Below are 21,613 nucleotides of genomic sequence, written 5' to 3'. Positions count from 1 at the left end.
TGGAAACAAATATTTAGCTGTTTTCAGTACTCATCAAGGTGATGAAAATATTGGTCTTGTTATTCTGAGGCTGGGCATTTGTGTGTTTCTAAGATGTGGAATAAAGCAAACGAGTACCTAGGTGATATTCTAATTCATCTCTGGTATTCTAGAGAAGTGGGGTATTCTCGGAAGAAGAAAAGTTAGAGATACAAAATAGAAGATGGTAAAAACTGTTTAGTTCTGAATTTGATTTACAAGTGTCAGTGTGAATTCCTGAGTTATATTTAAAAATATGTAGGGGGTGTGTGTGGATATACACATAGATACACTAGGCTTAGTATTTCTGTCCGTTGAAAAGGTCTAGAAACAATAACCAATCTAGTAGAAATGATGATCCCTAGTACCCAGATGGTGGTCTTGATATACCCTTTCCCATCAAAAGAAGCCATGATTGTGGGGAAAGGGCTGATTCTAGGTCTGATACGGGAATTGTAAAAAGATAAGTCCTGGAGCATCTTGGAAGTCTGGAACCAGATAGCAGGAGAAGTACCAATATTTCATGTTGTGAGTGTTCAGGAGCCAACATGGAGAGGCTTCCATTGGCCAGAGATGTGATTTGAGCAGCAGTGTGGAGAATCACTGGGATGGGTTGAAACACGCCAACCGTGGGTAGCTCTGTTCATCATAATACTCAGGAACAACTAACTGTTCACCTTTGGAGGATAAGAATTCAAATTATTATTATTTTGAAAAACAAAAGGAAAGACACAAGCATTTGTCCTGCCTTTCCTATATATTGTGCCGTTGGGGGAATCAAATAGTGGATGAGGGGAAATTATTCCTTATAGAAATGCTCCAGCTAATAAATGAAGAAAGGATGGTGGAATTAGAATATTACCACTTTGCAACCTCTAATGAATTAATGGACCTGGGCATTGAGGAGCAGTGGCTGCTAACATCACCGAAAGGGACAGCCAAGGCATGATTGCCTCCTGATGGAAGGACTTCCCTACCACCTGTGAAGTAGTCTTGCCAAATAAATGGAATCTGAATCTGATCAAGGGTCTACATCCAATTTACAGGAAATTCAGAAGACAGAAGAACATGTGAAACCATACCTTGTGGATGCAATCAACAAATTCCAGACTGTGGGAAACTGCAGGTCACACAACCAGGTTTCTTCAACAAATAAAGTGCAAGGGAAAGGAAAGATGGAGGGGGAGCCTGTGTGTTAAGAGACTTGAATGACCTCAAAATGGGCTACACTAGAGTGTTCGGGGATGTACATTTGGTGAGGCAGTGATGAGCATGGAGGTGTGGGTTGTGATGGCTGTAGATGGGAGAGAGAGGGCCCTGGAGGGCTCTGGGGTGTCTGTGAAGTAGTTTCTCAACCTGATTGGTAGGTACGAGGATGTTTGTCTTATAGTCGTGCATTAAGCTTAATTCATGAAGCTGCTTATTTGTTTCATGCAGTTTTCTAGATTGACATACTTTACAGCTCAAAGGTTAAAAGACTGGTAGAATCTAGCTCTGCCGATTTTCATTTACTAACTGAAGAGCGAGAGTCCTTTTTTTTTTCTTTTTAAGATTTCATTTATTTTTTTGAGAACGAGCCAGAGAGAAAGCACAAGCAGGGTGGGGGAGGCAGAGACGGAGAGGGAGAAGCAGGCTCCCCACTGAGCAGGGAGCCCAATGTGGGTCTCAGTCCCAGGACTTGGAGATCATGACCCGAGCTGAAGGCAGTCGCTTCACAGACTGAGCCACCCAGGCACCCCAGAGAGTTGTTTATTTCTGAAACCACACAGATAAACTAATCAGTGTCCCTCCTATTTCCCATGATCCCTGTGTACATTTGGAATATCTGGTGAAGCATTTCATTCACTTAGCAGGTATTTATTGAGCATCTCCTGTGTGCCAGACACTATCCCAGGCACTGAGAATACACTAGTTAACAACACAAAAATGCTTACATTGTAATGGGGGAGATAGTTACTAACCAAGTAAGATGATTTATTACATTAGAAGATGTGAATTGCTGTAAACAAATACTAATCAGGGAGGGGTATTTGGGGGTGAGGGGAGAAGGCCATACTCAAGATGACATGTGAATGAAAACCCTAAAGGAGGCGAGGGCGCAGATTGCAGATCTCCAGGAAAGGAATGTTCCAGTCAAGGAGCTGAGAGTGCTGAGGCCCGAGGTGAGCACCACCAGGCGTGATGAAGGAACAGCAGGGAAGCCAGTGTGAACAGAGGCCTGGTGGAGGCAGGGAAGAGCAGGAATTGAGGTCAGAGGGGTAATGGGAGAGTTTAAAGGACCTCTTAGGTCATCGTTAGGCCTTGGGCTTTTACTTTGAGCTAGGTGGAAAACCCGTGGAGAATTTGGGGCGGAGGGTTTTTGTGCTGTGACTTAGCTAACTGAAGCACTCAGGCTGCTGTGTGGAGGGGAGACTGTAGAGGGGCAGGTTTGAAGCTGGGGGCTCAGTTTGGGGACTGGTACAATACAGACGAAAGATGACGGGGACTTAGATAAGTGAGTGGGAAGTGTTCACATGTCTGGTAGACTTTGAGATAGAACGAATAGCACAGGTGGATGGGTTGAATGTGGCCTCAGAGCAAGCAAGCAAGGAGGCCAGGAGAACTCCAAGGTTTTCGGCCTAATTGCAATGGCAGAGTTGCCTTTACCTGAGAGGGGGATAACTGGGAGGGGAAGCATGGGTAAGGAGTTCGCCAGATAACCAGGTGGGGTTGTGGAGGAGCAGTGGGATATACAGGTCTGGAGTTTAGAGGAGAAATGCGTACTGGAAAATAAACTGAGGGATGTCAGTGGAGATAATATTTGAAGCCGTGAGATGGGATGAGATCACCATGGAGTGAGCGTAGGAAGAGAAAGCATTAGCCCAAGGCCTGAATTTCCTAAGGCAGGTCCCCAGGGGCCAGCGGATTATAGACACCTCACCCCTGGTTCCTGAGCTTCAGCCAGTTGCCCCAGCTTTTCAGCTTTCTCTTGGATTTCCTTTTAGTAAATCTGAAGCCAAACAGGTCAGTGTTTTCTTGGATTTCAGCACGAATGATCTAGTGTTAGTTACAAAGGCAAAGTCGTAAATTGTGCTATCTGTTCCATGATAACAAGTGCTATGTGATCACGAACCAGTTACATTTTTCTTATTAAGTAGGCTTTTTACATCCTGTGATTAGTGTGAAGGAAAAAATAAGGTAATCGAAGGCTTTAGTATCTTGATTCTCATTGACTTGTCTGTTTGTTTTCCAGAAAAGCTTTGACCTGGAAATACTATGCTAAAAAAATTCTCTACTACCTACGCCAACAGAAAATTTTAAATAACTTGAAGGCATTTCTTCAGCAGCCTGATGACTATGAATCGTATCTTGAAGGTGAGGCTCTGACAGTGATCTTCCGATAGGCAGCTATGCTGTCACTCAGAACAGTAGTGGAGACCGTCCCTGAGGGTGGCACAGCGGAAAAGTGAACTGTGCTGCATGGGCTTGTGGAGGTTAGACAGGCAAAACTGCTAAACTTGAAGCTAAGATTTTGCTGGAGTGTTTGGCTGTCAGCTGAAGAGACAGTATTTTCTCAAGATGCACCGTCAGTTCAAAGCATGAGGCTGGTAATTTAGCTAATGAGGTTAAATTCCCTTTGTCTAAGCTTTGAAGCATCGTGTCCAAATCAGAAATAAATTTGTCCAGTTTTGTCTCCGTGTGACCTCAAGCAAATCCCTTCACCTCCCTGGTTGGAGTTTAATGAGGACGAAGTATTCTTGTGCATCAGTGAGTCTGCTTGTCCATAATGAGAAGTGAGGAGAAAGAAGTCGAGTGGACAGACACGATGAAGGGAATAACTTTGTTCCTGCTAAGTCAGACAAGAACAAAATGTGACTTCATTTTTTTTAACTAATTTAAATTCCTAGCATATTGCATAAGCACTCCCATAAATTATGGTTATGAAGTGCAGATACGACTGTTCATTCACTTTCATTCCCTGCTCCCTGTGACTTACCAGTTCATCCATTTTCTTTCTTTCCAGTGTTGGCATGGTTGTGTCCCCATTCTATTCGTGTGGTTGTGCCGATTGTCACCACCTCTCCCGGCAGCCGCTCTCTAGGTGGCACTTGCTTTCCTGAGCCTCAAGGCCGCTGACACGTAGCGCCAGTCCAGTCTGAAACTTGGCCTTTTCACCACTCCCGTGTGGCTGGCTGATTTCCTTTTTTTTTTTTTTAATTAACTGCCTGCTTTTCAGTGCCTGCCATAATCTGGACCTCCCCGAAGCCCAGACCTTTGCCTGTTACTCTCAAAACACCCCCCTTTGCTCCAGCCAGGTCATTGTCTTCCCCCCTGGCTTCGTATCTTCGTTAGTGTTATCCGTTTTTCTTAGAATTACCTCTTAAATCCTGCGCGCCCACGGAAATTCAGTTCAAATTTAACTTCCCTTGAGTTTCTGCCGACTCCTGCAGCACTTGCAGATTTTACCCGCCTCAGAAGCCATACGTGCAGTAGCGTTGACTAGTAAACCACGATGTAGTGTCTGTCCAGGTGTGTGCATTTTGTTCTCCAACTGATTGTTAAGTTTCTTGTGTCTCTTGACCTTACATTATTACAATCACTGCATACTCCACAGTGCCTAATGCAGATTCTTGTGTAAAAGTCTCATCATCTAGAAGGAAGTGAAAAATCTCTTTGCATTGATTAAACTCAAACATCCTCACCACCCTGGAATCTTCTGTGCATCCTGGAGTGGAGAGTCCCCCATCTTCTGTTTATTCCACATAATTTGACAGGCTTTGTTTTCTGTAGCTTACTTATGAAGATGATGACTTTCTTTTTCATCTTCCAAATATAAAGTAATTCCTCCAAATCAGTGCTATAGGCACTGGGTAGCCATTGAAGGTTTTTGAGCAAGTAGTTGAGCAGGTGGAAGTCAGCTCCAGGGTTTTGATCCTTGGTGACTAACAAGAATAATCTGATAGCATTAATAGAGTCTAGGAATCATAGCATTAGGTTGGAATGGACTTCAGCCAACAGGTGAGGAAAACCATCCCAAGAAAGCCCAGGAACCAATCCCTAGCTAAGGGGCAAAACTGGGACTAGGGTCCGAGTCTCTTGATGCCTGCTTGCAGCTCCTTGCAGTGTGAGTAGGGGGTCAAGAACCTGACCTCTTGAATTTAAAATGACTCCAAAAACAAGTGATAACTGCAGCTTCTCAAGTGAAAATGTCTTAAAACCAAATGATCAAGTTAGCCCTTTGGCATCTGGTTAGAAAATGGCCTCAGGCAGTAAAGAAACGAGCTGGATTCCAGAGACAGTGTCTCCAGTGTACTTTGTACAAGTCTTTAGCTGCAGGTTCCCTGAGTGTTACTGTTTCTCTAATTTGAAAGTACAGTTCTCTCTGAAGTTCATTTACTGTTTCACCTTTGAGGGGTACAGTTTGTAGAAATCCCTCATTGAGGGCTTTCAACTTTTTTTTAAAGTAAAGGAATATCTTATGCCATTATGTTTTCAGAGTTACTGGAAAGAGCTCCTTTATAGCATTTATTTATCTTTGTAATAGAATATGGAAAGATGTTGTGTATCATGCCCTTTTTTGAGTCCATAACCTTTGAGAGAGGATTTGGTTTATTTTTTAAAAATAAGTAAAGTGTTTAAACTCCTTTGTTTTGAGAATGTGGCTCCTTCTCCATGTATTAGCAGCAAGGTCTGTCATCCACGAACAAAGCTTATCTGCTAGGATAGTGCAAAGAACTATGGCCCCAGGTGTCTGAGCTAAATGAGCAACTGAGAGGAAAAGGGTAAAAATAGGACCTTATTCAGTAATTCCTGGTCGTTTGCAGGTGCTGTATATATTGACCAGTACTGCAATCCTCTCTCTGACATCAGCCTCAAAGATATCCAGGCCCAGATTGACAGCATCGTGGAGCTTGTTTGCAAAACCCTCCGGGGCATCAACAGTCGACACCCCAGCTTGGCCTTCAAGGCAGGTGTGGAATTGCTTTGGATCCAACTGTATTTGCAAAAGAAAACCTTGCAGAGGATTTGTGGATTTGAGAAACTCTGCAGGATGTTTCTATTACGCCACCAGAAAAGCAGTTAATGACACCACCATGTTCACCTGGAAATGTGAAAGACTGTTAAGTTCATATTCGTTTCTCCACCCTGGCCTGGCGGCACCTGCTGGGTCCTTTTGGGAGACTGGTACGGGTTTGGGACACTGGTCACAACGTGGGGAGTGCTTGTGTCCTCAGAGTAGATCTCTGTGTTTCAGGTGAATCCTCCATGATAATGGAGATAGAACTCCAGAGCCAGGTGCTGGATGCCATGAACTATGTCCTTTACGACCAACTCAAGTTTAAGGGGAACCGGATGGATTACTATAATGCCCTCAACTTGTACATGCACCAGGTAAATGCGGGTGAATTAAAACAGAATAGTATGTATTTTTTAAGCTAATTTCTGACAAATTGTATCATTTTTGAGGGCAAATATATTGTCTTTTCATCTCTCAATGCCCGGTGAAACACATTTTTGCCTCTACCATCAGGTTATTGCTATGGATTTTTATTTTTCTCTGTGTGAAAACCCTTGAGATCATTTCCTGTCTAGAAATAGGTATTTCTCTTACTTTGTTTGGTCAGTTTGTATCTTACGAACACAAAACCGTGAAACTAATCAGGTCTGTTTTCTGCACTGGCCTCTAGAATGGCCAGAGGAAATTTGGCCGGCCGTATCATTGATACTTAGTTTTAATGTGCTTCGTCCTTAGCACCGTTTTCAAATCTATTCTGTTGCCCCGTATGTACCTTAAATTTTTTTCTGTCATATTTTACACACTTTCCTTGAAATGGCCTTTCATTCTTTTGGAAGAAGCACACCCTAAATCACAGATCTGCACACTTTCTCTGTCAAGGGCCAGACGTTTTGGCTCTGCAGGCCATATGCTTTGTGTCCTCAGTGCTCAGGTCTGCCGCTGGAGTTGAAAGGAGACATGGACATTGCAAAAACAATGAGTGTGGCTGTGTTCTGTACGGACACATGAAACCTTCTATACAGACATGGAAATGTGAATTTCATGTCATTTTTATGTGTCACGAAATAGTATTCTTTTGACGATTTTTCTAAAACACTAAATGTTAAAACTCTTCTTATGCAGGCCATACAAAAACAGGTGATGGACTAGATTTTGGCCCACAGACTGCAGTTTGCAGACCCCCAATCTAAATAAATCAAATGTTGCTCCACAAAAACCTAGCGTCATTCCCGGTGCACAGTGGGGGCCCTGTAAGAACTTTACGTTGCAGGAATGACAAGGTCTGGTTTCTTTCCATGAAGCTAAAGGATTTTTTTCTCCTTTAGGTTTTGATTCGCAGAACAGGAATCCCGATCAGCATGTCTCTGCTCTACTTGACAATTGCCCGGCAGTTGGGGGTCCCACTGGAACCTGTCAACTTCCCCAGTCACTTCTTGTTAAGGTGGTGCCAGGGTGCAGAAGGGTGAGCCACCTATGTCACATTGTGATTGGGCCTCAGGATTCACTCCCACGGTGCTGAGAGGAAGTGCAGGAACCGAATAGAGAGGTTCACCAGAGCACTGGGGGTGGGCCAGCTGTCTGGTTCCTTGGCCATCAGTGTCGAGATTCTGGTTCTGGGAGAAGGGCTCTCTGGATTTTTGTGTATTCTTTCTTAAAGCTGCATGTGAATTTACAATTCTCCATATAAAGAGTAGGACTAGGAGCTCAGGGTTTTGGGTGGGTCTCTTAAGTCCCTTGTTGCAAAGCAGATCAGATCAAAGAGGTTTTTTGTTTTAAGGAATTTTGCTTATTTTTTTTAAAGTGTTTATTTAAATTCCAGGTAGCTAACATACAGTGTAATATTAGTTTCAAGTGATTTAGCACTTCTTTAGACTATCCAGTGCTCATCACAAGTGCATGCCCTAATCCCCATTACGTATTTCATCCTTCCCACCACGCCCCACCCACCTCCCCTCTGGTAACCATCAGCTTGTTCTCTGTAGTTAATAGTCTGTTTCTTGGTTTGTCTCTCTTTTTTTTCCCCTTTGCTCTTCTCTTTGTTAAATTCCACATATGAGTGAAATCATACGGTATTTGTCTTTTTCTGACTGACTTATTTTGCTTAGCTTTACATCCATCCATGTTGTTGCAAATGGCAAGATTTCGTTCTTTTTTATGGCTGAGTAATACTCCATTGTGTATAAGTATACCACTTCTTTCTCCACTTATCTGTTGATGGACACTTGGGCTGTTTCCACAGTTTGGCTATTGTAGAGAATGCTGCTATAAACACATCCACACCAACGCATGTGGTTTCCTGTGTTATTGAGTTTAGCCATTCTGACAGGTGTGAGGTGATGGCTCCTTATAGATTTGATTTGCATTTCTCTAATAATGAGTGATATTGAACATCTTGTCATGTGTCTGTTGGCTATCTGGATGTCTTCCTTTGAGAAAATGTCTATTCATGTCTTCTGCCCAGTGTTTAACTGGATCATTCTTTTTTGGGTGCTGAGTTTTGTAAGGGTTTGTTGTTTGTTTTTTTGATAATCTCTGCACCCAACGCAGGGCTCAAACTCACAACCCCGAGATCAAGAGTCACACACTTCACTGACTGAACCAGCCAGGCACCCCAATATAAGTTCTTTATAGGTTTTGGATATTAACCCTTTATCAGATGTGTCATTTGCAAATATCTTCTCCCATTCCATAGGCTGCCTTTTGGTTTTGTTGATTATTTCCTTCACTGTACAGAAGCTTTTTATTTTGATGAAATCCCAGTAGTGTATTTTTGTTTTTGTTTCCCTTGCCTCAGGAGACGTATCTAAAAAGAAGTTGCTATGGCTGACGTCAGAGAGGTTACTGCCTGTGTTCTCTAGGATTTTAATGGTTTCATATTTCACATTTAAGTCTTTCATCCATTTTGAACTTTTTGTATTTGACTCTTTTGCATATTGCTGTCCAGTTTTCCCAACACCATTTGTTGAAGAGACTGTCTTTCCCACTGGATGTTCTTTCCTGCTTTGTCAAAGTTTAATTGACCATGTAATAGTGGGTTTATTTCTGGGTTTTCTGTTCTGTTCTATTGATCTGTGTGTCTGTTTTTGTGCCAGTGCCATTGGTAATATACTTGTAATACACAGCTTTGTAATATGCTTGAAGTCTGGAATTGTGATGCCTCCAGCTTTGCTTTGCCTTTTCAAGGTTGCTTTGGCTATTTGGGGTCTTTTGTAGTTCCATACAAATTTTAAGATTGTTCTAGCTCTGTGAAAAATGCTAGTGGTATTTTGATAGGGATTGTATTAAATGTGTAGATTGCTTTGGGTAGTGTAGACATTTTAACAATATTTGTTCTTCCAATGCATGAACATGGGATGTCTTTTCTTTGTGTCATCTTCGATTTCTTTCATCAGTGTTTTATAGTTTTCAGAGTACAGGTCTTTTCACTTCTTTGGTTAGGTTTATTCCTAAGTATCTTACTGGTTTGGGTGCAATTGTAAATGGAATTGATTCCTTATTTTCTCCTGCTGCTTCATTTTTGGTGTATAGAAATGCAACAGATTTCTGTAGGTGGATTTTGTATCCTGTGACTTTACTGAATTCGTGTATCAGTTCTAGCAATTATTTTGGTGGAATCTTTTGGGTTTTCTATATAGAGTATTGTGTCATCTGCAAATAGTGAAAGTTTGACTTCTTCCTTGCCCGTTTGGATGCCTTTCATTTCTTTTTGTGTCCGATAGGTGTGGCTAGGACTTCCAGTACTATGTTAAGTGACAGTGGTGAGAGTGGACATCTTTGTCTTGTTCCTGACCGTAGAGGAGAAGCTCTCTGTTTTTCCCCATTGAGGATGATATTAGCTGTGGGTTTTTCATATATGGTCTTTATATTATGTTGAGGTATGTTTTCTCTAAACCTACTTTGTTGAGTGTTTTTATCATGAGTGGATGTTGTATTTTGTCAAATGCTTTTTCTGCATCTATTGAAATGATCATCTGGTTCTTTTCTTTTATTAATGTGGTGTATCACATTGATTGATTAGTGACTATGGAACCACCCTTGCAACCCAGGAGTAAATCTCACTTGATTGTAGTGAATGATTCTTTTAATGTATTGTTAGATTCGGTTTGCTAGTATTTTGTCGAGAATTTTTGCATCCATGTTCTTCAAGGATATTGGCCTGTAGTTCTATTTTCTTTTAAGATTTTATTTGAGAGAAAGAGAGCGTGTGCCCATATGTGTGCACACGTGTGCACCAATGTGGGGAGGGACAGAAGGAGAGAGAGAACTAACTCCGTGCTGAGCGTGGAGCCTGACTCAGGGCTCAATCTCATGACCCTGTGATCATGACCCCAGCCGAAATGGAGTCTGATGCTCAACTGACTGAGCCACCCAGGCGCCCCTTTAGTTCTCTTTTTTTAGTGGAGTTTTTATCTGGTTTTGGAAGCAAGGTAGTGCTGGCCTCATAGAAGGAATTTGGAAGTTTTCCTTCCTTTTCTATTTTTTGGAATAGTTTAAGAAGAATAAGTAGTAACTCTTCTTTAAATGTTTGGTAGAGGGGCGCCTGGGTGGCTCAGTCGTTAAGCGTCTGCCTTCGGCTCAAGTCATGATCTCAGGGTCCTGGGATCGAGCCCCGCATCGGGCTCCCTGCTCAGCGGGAAGCCTGCTTCTCCCTCTCTCACTCTCCCTGCTTGTGTTCCTTCTCTCATTTTGTCTCTCTCTGTCAAATAAATAAATAAAATCTTTAAAAAATAAAAAAAATAAATGGTAGAATTTACCTGTGAAGTCATCTGGCCTTGGACTTTTGTTTGTTGGGAGATTTTTTTTTTTTTTTTTTTTTTAGTGATTCAGTTTCTTTGCTGGTTATTGCTCTGTTCAAGTTTTCTATTTATTTCTGTTTGTTTTGGTAGTTTACATGTTTCTAGGAATTTATCCGTTTCTGCCAGATTGTCTGATTTGGTGACATATAATTTTTCATATTCTCTTACATTTGTATATATTTCTATGGTGTTGGTTGTTACTTCTCATGCCTCATTTGTGATTTTATTTATTTGGGTCCTTTCTTTTTTGAAAAGTCTGGCTAGAGGTTTATCAATTTTATTAATTTTTTTCAAAGAACCAATACCTGGTTTCATTAATCTGTTCTACGAGGGGTTTTTTTGGTTTGTTCTGTATCGTTTACTTCTCCTCTAATCTTTCTTATTTCCCTTCTTCTGACTTTAGGTTTCATTTCTTGTTCTTTTTCTATCTCCTTTAGGGGTAAGGTTGGATTGTTTATTTGAGATTTTTCTTGCTGCTTAAGGTATTATATTGCTTTATTGCTATATACTTCCCTCTTATGACCACCTTTGCTACAACCCAGAGGTTTTGGACAGTTGTGTTTTCATTTTCATTTATTTTCATGTATTTTTTTTTTTTTAAAGATTTTATTTATTTATTTGAGAGAGAGAGAATGAGAGAGAGCACATGAGAGGGGGGAGGGTCAGAGGGAGAAGCAGACTCCCTGCTGAGCAGGGAGCCCGATGCGGGACTCGATCCAGGGACTCCAGGATCACGACCTGAGCCAAAGGCAGTTGCTTAACCAACTGAGCCACCCAGGCGCCCTATTTTCATGTATTTTTTAAATTTCTTCCTTGATTTCCTAGTTGACCCATTCATTGTTTAGTAACATGTTATTTATCTCCACATATTTGTGGTCTCTCCAAATTTTTTCTTGTGGTTGACTTCAAGTTTCATAGTGTTGTGATCAGAAAAGATGCATGGTATGGTCTCAGTCTTTTTGTATTCGTTGAGGCCTGATTTGTGACCCAGTATGTGATGTGTTCTGGAGAATGTCTCATGTGTACTTAAAAAGAATGTGTATTCTGCCGTTTTAGGATGAAGTGTTCTCAATATATCTGTGAAGTCCATCTAGATCAAAGAGTTCTTAAAGAAAGTCTTACTTTGTAGTCTTCCATTAAATCTCCCCCCCTCCCACCTCACCAGAGAAAGAAGTGGGGGAGGGCACAGAAGAAGGTGGGGGAGAGGACAGAGTAGCTACGTTCTCACTCATGTGCAAAGCAAATGCTCGATTTCTTACCAGCTGGAGATTAGCTTTTCTGAGTTCACCAAATAGGCAGAACTGTCTTCTCATTAAATGTGCCATTTAGAGGAAAAAGAAACGACGTTATTGAATTATATCCTGTTCTTTGAATGACCGTGATACCCTCTGGTGAGTGGAATAATAGAAAATACCTGAGCTTTGAAGTCGGGCAGAGTTCAGACCTCAGCTTCCTCTGAGCCTCAGTTTTTTACTCTGTGAAAATGGAGCACATGTTTTTCAAGTGGTTTGGAGGATTGAGATGACCCAGTGCTTTACACATCTAGTAGAATTTGTTATGCATAACTAGAAGAAAGGTGTAACTCATCTCTGTATTTCGTTTTTTTGGTTTTTTTTTAAGATTTATTTATTTGAGGGGCGCCTGGGTGGCTCAGTCGTTAAGCGTCTGCCTTCGGCTCAGGTCATGATCCTAGGGTCCTTGATTGAGCCCTGCATTGGGCTCCCTGCTCCGTGGGAAGCCTGTTTCTCCCTCTCCCACTCCCTCTGCTTGTGTGCCCTCTCTCACTTTGTCTCTCGCTGTCAAATAAATAAAATCTTTTAAAAAAAAAAGATTTATTTGAGAGAGAGCGTGCACACATAAGGTGGGGGAGGGGCAGAGGGCAAAGGAGAGAGAGAATCTCAAGCAGACTCCACACTCAGTGTGGAGCCCGACTTCGGGGCTCCATCCCAGGATCCTGAGATCATGACCTGAGCCGAAATCAAGAGTCAGACATCTGCTCAACCAGCTGAGCCACCCAGGCGCCCCACTCGTCTCTGTATTTCTACACCTAGTTTAAGAAATAAAACACTTGGGGCGCCTGGGTGGCTCAGTCATTAAGTGTCTGCCTTTGGCTCAGGTCATGATCCCAGGGTCCTGGGATCGAGTCTCACATCGGGCTCCCTGCTTGGCGGGAGGCCTGCTTCTCCCTCTCCCACTCCTCCTGCTTGTGTTCCCTCTCTCGCTGTGTCTCTCTCTGTCAAATAAATAAATAAAATCTTTAAAAAAAAAAAAAAAACACTTATCGTTGGAACCTCCTGGGTATGCTTCCTCATCCCCTTCTTCCTCCTCTGCAGAGATATCCACAAAGTTTTGTTATTTCCATGCAAATTTTTATAGTTCATTACATATGTATATTTCCTTAAATGGTATGTATGGGCTTCCCTTCTTTTCCAAATATCTATTTCTGAAAATGTGTTGCATGGCTTCTTTTTTGGATAGCAGACACTCATTTTCCGTTACTGTAAATGGGAAATATGCTTTTTCAGCCCATTCTCTCTCCCTAAATAACCCAACCAATTTCCCCAAATACCTCAAAAATATTCTTAAATGACCATGTAATAATCCACCAAGGATCTCTGCATGATACAAAGCATGTAAAACTCCAATTACCGTATTATTTGCCATAGTAACTTATTGCTGGATACAGTTGTGCGTGGTAACTGTTATTCTTCCTTAGGCTCAGCGGATGTACAGCAGTGCAGCTGAGCAACGAAGTAATTTGTTAGCACCCCAGGCACCTGGCAGAAGTAAACACTGAGCCCCCTGGCTGGGTCCTCAGGAAAGAGGGGAAGCTGGTGAGAATAGTGGGGGATACACCGCTCGTGAAGCATCAGCAGGGCTGTAGGCCCTCCACGTCCTCATTTCCACCCACGTTCCTTGTGCCTTTGGTCGCAGCTCTGTCCCTGCGCCAAAATCATATTGTCTTACTTACTGTAACTTTATCATTAACTGCTACCTACTGGTCAGACCCCCGTCGAGTTCTTCAAAATTCCCTTGGCTGTTCTTAGCCTTTTGCTCTTCTATAGATTTAGAATCCGTTTACCAGGCTTCAAAAGCCTGTACGGATATTGATTGGCAGCAGAGCTTGCTTTGGATTGGATTCATAGATGCATACGAGCAATATTGTCATTGTTTCACTACTGAGTCTGTTTGTGAATGTGATACTTCCCCCCACATTTGTCTTTGATGTCCTTAAGAAGATTTTTATATATTTACTTACTTACTTTTAGAGAGGGAGGGGTGAGGGAGAGGGAGAGAAAGAGAATCTTAAGTAGGCTCCACACTCAGCTCAGAGCCCGACTTGGGGCTCAATCTCATGACCCTGAAATCATGACCTGAGCCAAAGTCAAGAGTTAGACGCTTAACTCAGTGAGTCACCCAGGTGCCCCCTTAAAAAGATTTTATTTTATTGTTTTCTTCATGGAGTTCTTTGACTTTTTGCTAGTTTTATTCATTAAGAACCTTAAAATTTTGTAGCTATTGTAAATGGTAATTTTTAAAATTACATTTACTAAGTGTTGATGATACATAGGGATAAGATTGATATTTAGATAAAGATCTGATAATCCCTTTGTGGAATAAATTATTAGAGCTCATTGTCAACTCTTGGGTTTTCTGTGTAGAGCGTCATATTGCTTGTGAATCATGACAGTTTTGTTTTGTTTTTGTTTCTTTTCTTTCCAGCCCTTGCACGTTTCTGTTTCTTATACTTATTCTGCTGACTGTGTCCTCTTGCACAAAGTTGAGTGGAAACAGTGATAGCGGGTACCCTTGTCTTAGGGTAGGACTTTAGGTGGAATGCTTTTATTTATTTATTTATTTACTTTTAAAGATTTTATCCATTCAGGGACACCTGGGTGGCTCAGTCAGTTAAGCATCTGCCTTTGGCTCAGGTCATGATCCCGGGGTCATGGGATCAAGTCCTGCATCGGGGTCCTTGCTCAGCATGGAGCCTGCCTCTCCCTCTGCCTGCTGCTTCCCCTGCTTGTGCGCTCGCTCGCTCGCTCTCTCTGACAAATAAATAAAAGCTTTAAAAAAATAGATTTTATCCATTCATTTGAGAGAGAGAGAGCACAAGCAGGGGGAGCAGTGGAGGGAGAAGGAGAAGCAGACTCCCTGCTGAGCAGGGAGCCTGATGCGGAACTTGATCCTAGGACCCTGGGATCATGACCTGAGCCAAAGGCAGACGCTTAACCAACTGAGCCACCCAAGTGCCCCTACGTGGAATGCTTTTAAAATTTCATTGTCAAGTATGACGTTTGGGGTATTTCCTTTCATTGGGATTATCAGAGCTGCCTTCTAAATTTCTAGTTTGCTTCAGTTTTATTAAAAAGTGGGCATTAGGGGCACCTGGGTGGCTCAGTCGGTTAAGTGTCTGCCTTCGACTCAGGTCATGATCCCGGGGCCCAGGGATCGAGTCTCTCAGCAGGGAGCCTGCTTCTCTCTCTGCCTGCCACTTCTCCTGCTTGTGCGCTTTCTCTCTCTCTCTGACAAATAAATAAAATCTTTTTAAAAAAAAAGCTGGCATTAGATTTTTTTTTTTTTTTTAAAGATTTTATATATTAGGGAGATCATGAGCAGGGGAGAGGGGCAGAGGAAGGAGCCCGATGAGGGACTCAATCCTAGGAACCCAGGATCATGATCTGAGCCAAAGACAGATGCTCCCACTGAGCCACACAGGCACCTAGCATTAGATTTTTTTCCCCCCAAAATCTCCTGTGTCTGCTTATAAAATCATATTGTTTTCTCTTTTACACTGTGTGTGCTGAAATAGATTTTTTTAACATTCAGTTCTCTTTTCATTCTTGAGGTACATCTATCTTAGTCATATGGATTTTTAAAAATACATTGTTGTATGATTTGCTCGTGTTTTATTTAGGATTTTGCCTATAAATTTGTGTATATATGCGTGGTTCTCCTAGACTCATAAAAAAAGTTGTCTTGCCACAGAAAGGATATTGATAGGACTCTAGGAAGGAATCTGCCTGGGCTTTTTAAAGTGGCCGAAGAGAACATCTCTTACATGGCTTGCAGTGGGCCTAAGATCAAAGTGGAACAGTCGCTCAAGAAAAAATACACAACAGTCCCTGAAACAAAGACCCACTAAATCCCTCAGGAATCCTCATAGAATGTTCTTGGTAATGTGGTGAGGACTTGCTTTGTGTGACCTCCTACCACCACTCCACCCAGCGAGGGCTACCACCTTGTTCGAGAGCATGGTTCATGGGAGGGGCGGCATGGTCGAGTGCAGGGGCTCTGCTCTCTGGTCTGGCGTGCGCTCCCAGGCTGAGCCCTGGCTGACCACCTGAGCATGTCTGCGGAGTTGGGGGCAGAACACTACTGGGCAGGGCTCCATAACTTTCCTCACAGCCCCAGGGACCCAGGGCCCACAGACACGAACTGTGGCAGTCTGGAGAGTTTATAGAGGCCTTGGGCCGAACATCAGATTGAGCATCTTGTAGACCAGGTTAATAAATTCTAGTTTGTTCTCAAACTTGGTTTAATCTGGTTTAATCTGGTTTAATCTCCCCCCAAAACTGTGTGTGATGGCATACATCAGTGCTGTTCCTTAAACATCTGTGTCTTGCAGTCTTAACGCAGCAGGGCATGCATAAAGGGTCAGATTTTGAACTTTAGACAAGGCTTTAATATTTTAAGTAGAAATGCTGCTTTGTTCATATTTAGGCTCTAATTTGAGCTACTTATCGGTGTCGGGGGGGTGGTGGTTAGATATTGCCTTGTTTAGCTCTGACCCGAGATCCGGCTAATAACTACGTGTGCCGTTCGCATAGGGCGAGCCTGGACATCTTTGACTACATCTACATAGATGCTTTCGGGAAGGGGAAGCAGCTGACGGTAAAGGAGTGTGAATACTTGATCGGCCAGCACGTGACAGCGGCGCTGTATGGGGTGGTCAACGTGAAGAAGGTGTTACAGCGAATGGTGGGAAACCTTTTAAGCCTGGGAAAGCGGTAAGGTTTTCTTGGTTTTCCAGCGCTTGTGCCGAGTGCATGTGTTTGGAGGCACTATGGCCTTACAGAGGATTTTAGTCGATGTGCTAATGGTGGATTCAGCGAGGCCGTGGATGCTGTGGGACACAGTTGGGATTATCTACAGCTGTCGACCCACTCTGGGAAGAAACTCATCCCTGTGACATGATGCTGTCCCGGTTTAAGATGTGCTGAGTGACTCCTCTTTGACACCTTCGAAATGCACTTGCGCAAGCTCTCCGTAATACTGAAAGCATTCTTTAGTAACAAGAGTATTTTAGATTGGTAAAGGTTATTTTTCAGGGGCAGGATGTTCTCAGGTCCAAGTGCTTTGTCGTCTCTTGATTTATACATTTCTATCACTTAGATAAGAAACAAAAGTATGAAACTATTTTGCTTCTAAGTCAAAGGAAATTTGTCTTACAGGGAAAATAGAAGGTTGTATGTTGGAGTCATAGTTTTCTGCCTCATGGTGGAATTCTTTGTTTCTTTTTAAATAGATTTTTTTAGAGCAATTTTAGGTTCCTAACAAAACGGAGCAGAAAGTACAGAGAGTTCTCCTATCGCCCCCGCCCTCCCCCACCCCCCAGGCTCCCCCACTATCGCCATCCCCCATCAGAGCGGGACATTAGTTACGGCCGATGAACCTCCATGGCCGGGTTAACAGAGTCTGCGGTTCACATTCGTCTTCACTCTTGGTGGTGTGCATTCTGTGGGTCTGGATAAATGCATAATGACAGGTATCCACCATTGTGGTATTGTATAGAACAGTTTTCCTGCCCTAAACGTCCTCTGTTCTCCACTATTCAGAATTTATTAGTTATGTACAGTGTTACTGAGGTGACTATGTAATGAAAGTGCTTACAGTTTTAATGTAATGCCCATCACCAAAGCAGGTACAAAAGTTCTATTTTTTCTGGGATATATCATTATTATTAAAACCATTGTAACTACTTGCTGAGCAGAAAGGAAGAATTAGAACAGGTGTGGCATTTGTGTCCATTACTTTTACAACCTGGGCCTTGAAAAAGAGGATCTCCGCTCAGAAGCAAGCAGAGCCAGACCGTGATTTATTTCCCCTGCCAGGGAGGGCATCGACCAGTCCTACCAGCTCCTGAGAGACTCGCTGGATCTGTATCTGGCGATGTACCCGGACCAGGTGCAGCTTCTCCTCCTTCAGGCCAGGCTCTACTTCCACCTGGGGATCTGGCCAGAGAAGGTAATTATTTTCCTTTGCTGCTTTGCTCCTGCCTGAGAGAGGGAAATTCTAGCTGGAAAGGCGGCTCTCGGAAGCTTATCCTTGCATCAGCCTTGGGGATAAGCATAAATTGATTCGCTCTCCTGATCTTGACCCATCAGTTAAATGTTTCTGGTCTCCTTTATTCTAAAAAAGTTGGTTATACTGCTAGGAGTTGCCTGTTCTCTTTGTGGTCCATGCCTTAAACCCCTAGAACCACAAGGCCTCAGCTCTGCGATTCACCCGCTGCTGCCCAACATGTGTTTGCCCCAGGTCATCCCAGCTCCACATAGGGAACCAAAACTTTAAATGTTCCTGGTCCAGCTGTGCTGGTAGCGTAGAAACGGACCGTGCATAAACACTCCTGTTTGAGAAGGAGAAAATGGATCTTAGATGGATTCTTCGGGTCCGGCTGCTGGCCTTGAAGGACTGTCTCTGGCTTTGAAAGCTGTTGAATTCTGATACAGTCGCACTTGGGCTTCTCTGTTTCCTGATGGCCCCTGCGGCCGGCGGCAAGCACTCTGAGAGGACCGCGGTGACTGCGGTCAGAAACGCTCCTCAGCGAGCTGGGGAGGTGGCAGGGGTGTGCGTCCAGCGGCCCCAGCATGGGAAGCAGCTGTGCGTTTCCATCATGCCCTGGCTTTGCCGTGTAATAGGCTAGTGATCCATTTTGTCTGTTCAGAGCAGCCTGCCGAGAGACGTCGCCATAAAATCATCTGCTTTTGTTATTAGAGAGTGGTAAATAGTCTGACTCCACATTGCATAGACTTACTTATTTATTTATTTTAATATTTTATTAACTTATTTGACAGAGAGAGACACAGCAAGAAAGGGAACACAAGCAGGGGGAGTGGGAGAGGGAGAAGCAGGCTTCCCGCGGAGCAGGGAGCCCGATGCGGGGCTCGACCCCAGGACCCCTGGTTCACGACCTGAGCCGAAGGCAGATGCCTAATGACTGAGCCACCCAGGCGCCCCCACATTGCATAGATTTAAATTGGCTCATTTATTCCCCACTTCAGAGATCTCACATAGTTCTATGGAAGGGCGGGCGCATCAGTAGGAAAGTCCTGAGGGACCTATCTTAAGATGCCATGTGTCGTCCAGGTAGCAGATGTCCTCCCAGAACATCCTGTGAGCTGGTAGAACTAGATTCTCGACTGAAGCGACCATCTACTTCCCAGGACCCCCTTGTCCAGAGCTCGATTGTTTGTCTTTATTTTTTTCACTTTATTTTTGATCCTGGGGTCTACACAACTCATTCCTGTCACTTTTTTCTTTAGTTAAGGAATTTTGTGATAATTTGTAGAATGCAGAGACCCTCTCAGAGGATGGCTTTTTATAAGTAAATTCTGTACTTTAATGACACATCAGCCTTAGAAGGGGTAAGGTGAACCCAAAGTCTGGAGGAGCTCTCACGTCCTTACCTTTGATGATGGACTCGGTTTAGTGCTCACGATGCCCCCTGGGGAAGTACCATAGTATCCTCCAGGAGTGCCGTCCTGCCAAGCAAATGTCACTAAAACAAGTTCCACATTGCTTATGCACAGAACATTCTTCCTCAAGATGACCATTCATTTGCTTCTGGGATCGAGCACCTAGACACCCCCTCGTTTGGGAATGAGGAGTGCAGAGTGGCTCTTTTCCCAGTGCTCCGATGACTCCCTTTCGTCAGTGTGTCCTTGAGCTCGGGGAGTGACACCAGAGACAGCAGCAAAACCAGGGCTCCTGAGGAGGCAGAATCCAGGGGACACTGAAGCAATGAGAAAAGGCTCCTCTCCAGAACAAGGGTTTGAGTTGGACCTTGGAGGGTGGGAAACCATTTCAGAGGACAGAAAAGTAGATTATGGGCGCCTGGGTGGCTCAGTTGGTTAAGCAACTGCCTTCGGCTCAGGTCATGATCCTGGAGTCCCCGGATCGAGTCCCGCATCGGGCTCCCTGCTCGGCAGGGAGTCTGCTTCTCCCTCTGACCCTCCTCCCTCTCATGCTCTCTGTCTCTCATTCTCTCTCTCTCAAATAAATAAAATAAAATCTTAAAAAAAAAAAAAGAAAAAGAAAAGTAGGTTATTCCCACCCGTCCATGGCACAAAGGTGGGCCAGCTCGGTGCTGCAGGCCCGCTGGACAAGGGTTTACGTACATACACATGTGCGTATAAACATGAGAGTGTGTGAGTGTGTGTAAAATATTTTTTGGATCAGTTTCTGGATAGTTTGGAATTAGTGTGGCCTTATTAGGTAAAAGGGAAACATTTCCAAACTGGGAAGATGGGAAAGTCACCTTGTTTTCAATTGAAGTAAATCAGGAAGAGCTAAGAAACAGGTCCACTGGGTCACAGTGGCCGAAATCCAGGGCTACTGTGACTGTGATGGAGAGAGAGAGTAGGATGGCCGGATTTTGAAAAGGTGGCTGGCGCTTAGCAGATACCTCCTTCCAACCCTGTAGGGTGGGTGCTGGGTTTTTGCCATTCTGTAAATAATGAAACCAAGGCGGCAGAAGTCGGGTACCTTGCTGAGGCCACCCACACAGGCGTCGATGGCTCCGGAGTTGTGGGAGGGCAGTTTGGCACCTGAGCCCACCCTCACACCTCACCCCTGTGGGCCAGCAGGCTACAGGGCGATGGTGAAGCCCACGCCTGGGCACGTCCTGCTTCCTGCTGCCGGACCTCCCTCCTTGCTCTACATCTCGCTGGGAAAGATGTCCTTCCAGTTTTCCAAGGCAGCCCTCTGTGCTCTGGATCCCACTGTGCTCTGGATCCCACTGTGTTTTCCTCTGTCTACAACTCCCTGTTCCTGCTCTCTGCCATCAGCATTCTGCTGACTCCAGTATCTCTCATCTTTGGGAGAGAAGATAAAAAGCACGCCTGTGACAGCCCCGCGGGCATCCCCTGCGGCTGCCTCCTTATCTCTCTCCTCCCTGCAGGGCTCAGGCCCTGGCCAGCCGTGCGACCGTGCCGTGTGATGGCCGCCTGCCTTGCCTCCCACGCATGCCCCAGAACATGGCGATCATTCCCCCTGCACACACGCCACTCTTGCCAAGGGAGTCAGTGACCCCTTTTTACCGAAACCGTTCTTGTCACCAGACCCATAGATACTCGTCTTTCCTTATCTCTCTTGATCACTGGGACCGCTCGCCACTCAGAACCCTCTGTGCCTTTGACTCTGTGGCCCGTGGTTCTCCGGCTCTTGCTAGTTCCTTATCCTGTGTTTCTTCCCCAGAGGCTCCGCACTGCGGGGTCGTTTCTTAGACTTCTGTTGACTCTACACCTTTCCCCAAGGTGATGCCGCCTGGCCTCCTTGCTTCGGTTACCATCTGTAGGCTGACAGCTCCTGAGTGACGTTCTGCCTGGACCCTGGGCTCCAGACCAACACCCCCCCGTGTCCACTGCACATCTGCACGTGGCTTTGTCTCCTGGACTATTGCAGAGGCCGCCTGCCTGCTCCTCCCTCCCTCTTAGACGCTTTGGACGCGTTTTGCACAGTGCAGCCGGAGCCACCTTCATAAAGTGCTCAGAGCCCTCTGAGGGGCTACCCCAGGGCC

General features: G+C 44.2%; 1 protein-coding gene across 7 annotated transcripts in view; it reads left to right on the top strand.

Annotated features, from left to right (window-relative positions):
* The window catches only part of FBXO21 (F-box protein 21), a 46,525-nt gene that overhangs the window by 7,639 nt on the left and 17,273 nt on the right, over positions 1–21,613 (top strand). For 4 of the 7 annotated variants that reach the window (XM_045887550.3, XM_045887549.3, XM_064578454.1 and 1 more), the window contains exons 4-9: positions 3,251–3,372; positions 5,823–5,969; positions 6,254–6,390; positions 7,342–7,478; positions 16,644–16,823; positions 17,928–18,060. In XM_045887550.3, the coding sequence (XP_045743506.1) occupies positions 3,251–3,372; positions 5,823–5,969; positions 6,254–6,390; positions 7,342–7,478; positions 16,644–16,823; positions 17,928–18,060 (856 nt within the window). Of the gene's footprint in view, positions 1–1,064; positions 1,158–3,250; positions 3,373–5,822; positions 5,970–6,253; positions 6,391–7,341; positions 7,479–16,643; positions 16,824–17,927; positions 18,061–21,613 lie in introns of all 7 variants that reach the window. The other 3 variants (XM_064578457.1, XM_064578458.1, XM_064578455.1) reach the window with 3 other exon arrangements.

The sequence above is a fragment of the Mirounga angustirostris genome, unplaced genomic scaffold (genome assembly GCF_029215605.1).
Source record: "Mirounga angustirostris isolate CCGP_5_RB_7025 unplaced genomic scaffold, mMirAng1.0.hap1 SCAF_14, whole genome shotgun sequence".
In the NCBI taxonomy this organism is placed as follows: domain Eukaryota; kingdom Metazoa; phylum Chordata; class Mammalia; order Carnivora; family Phocidae; genus Mirounga; species Mirounga angustirostris.
The sequence above is the reverse complement of the archived record's forward strand: the minus strand, read 5'-3'. Positions and strand labels throughout refer to the sequence as shown.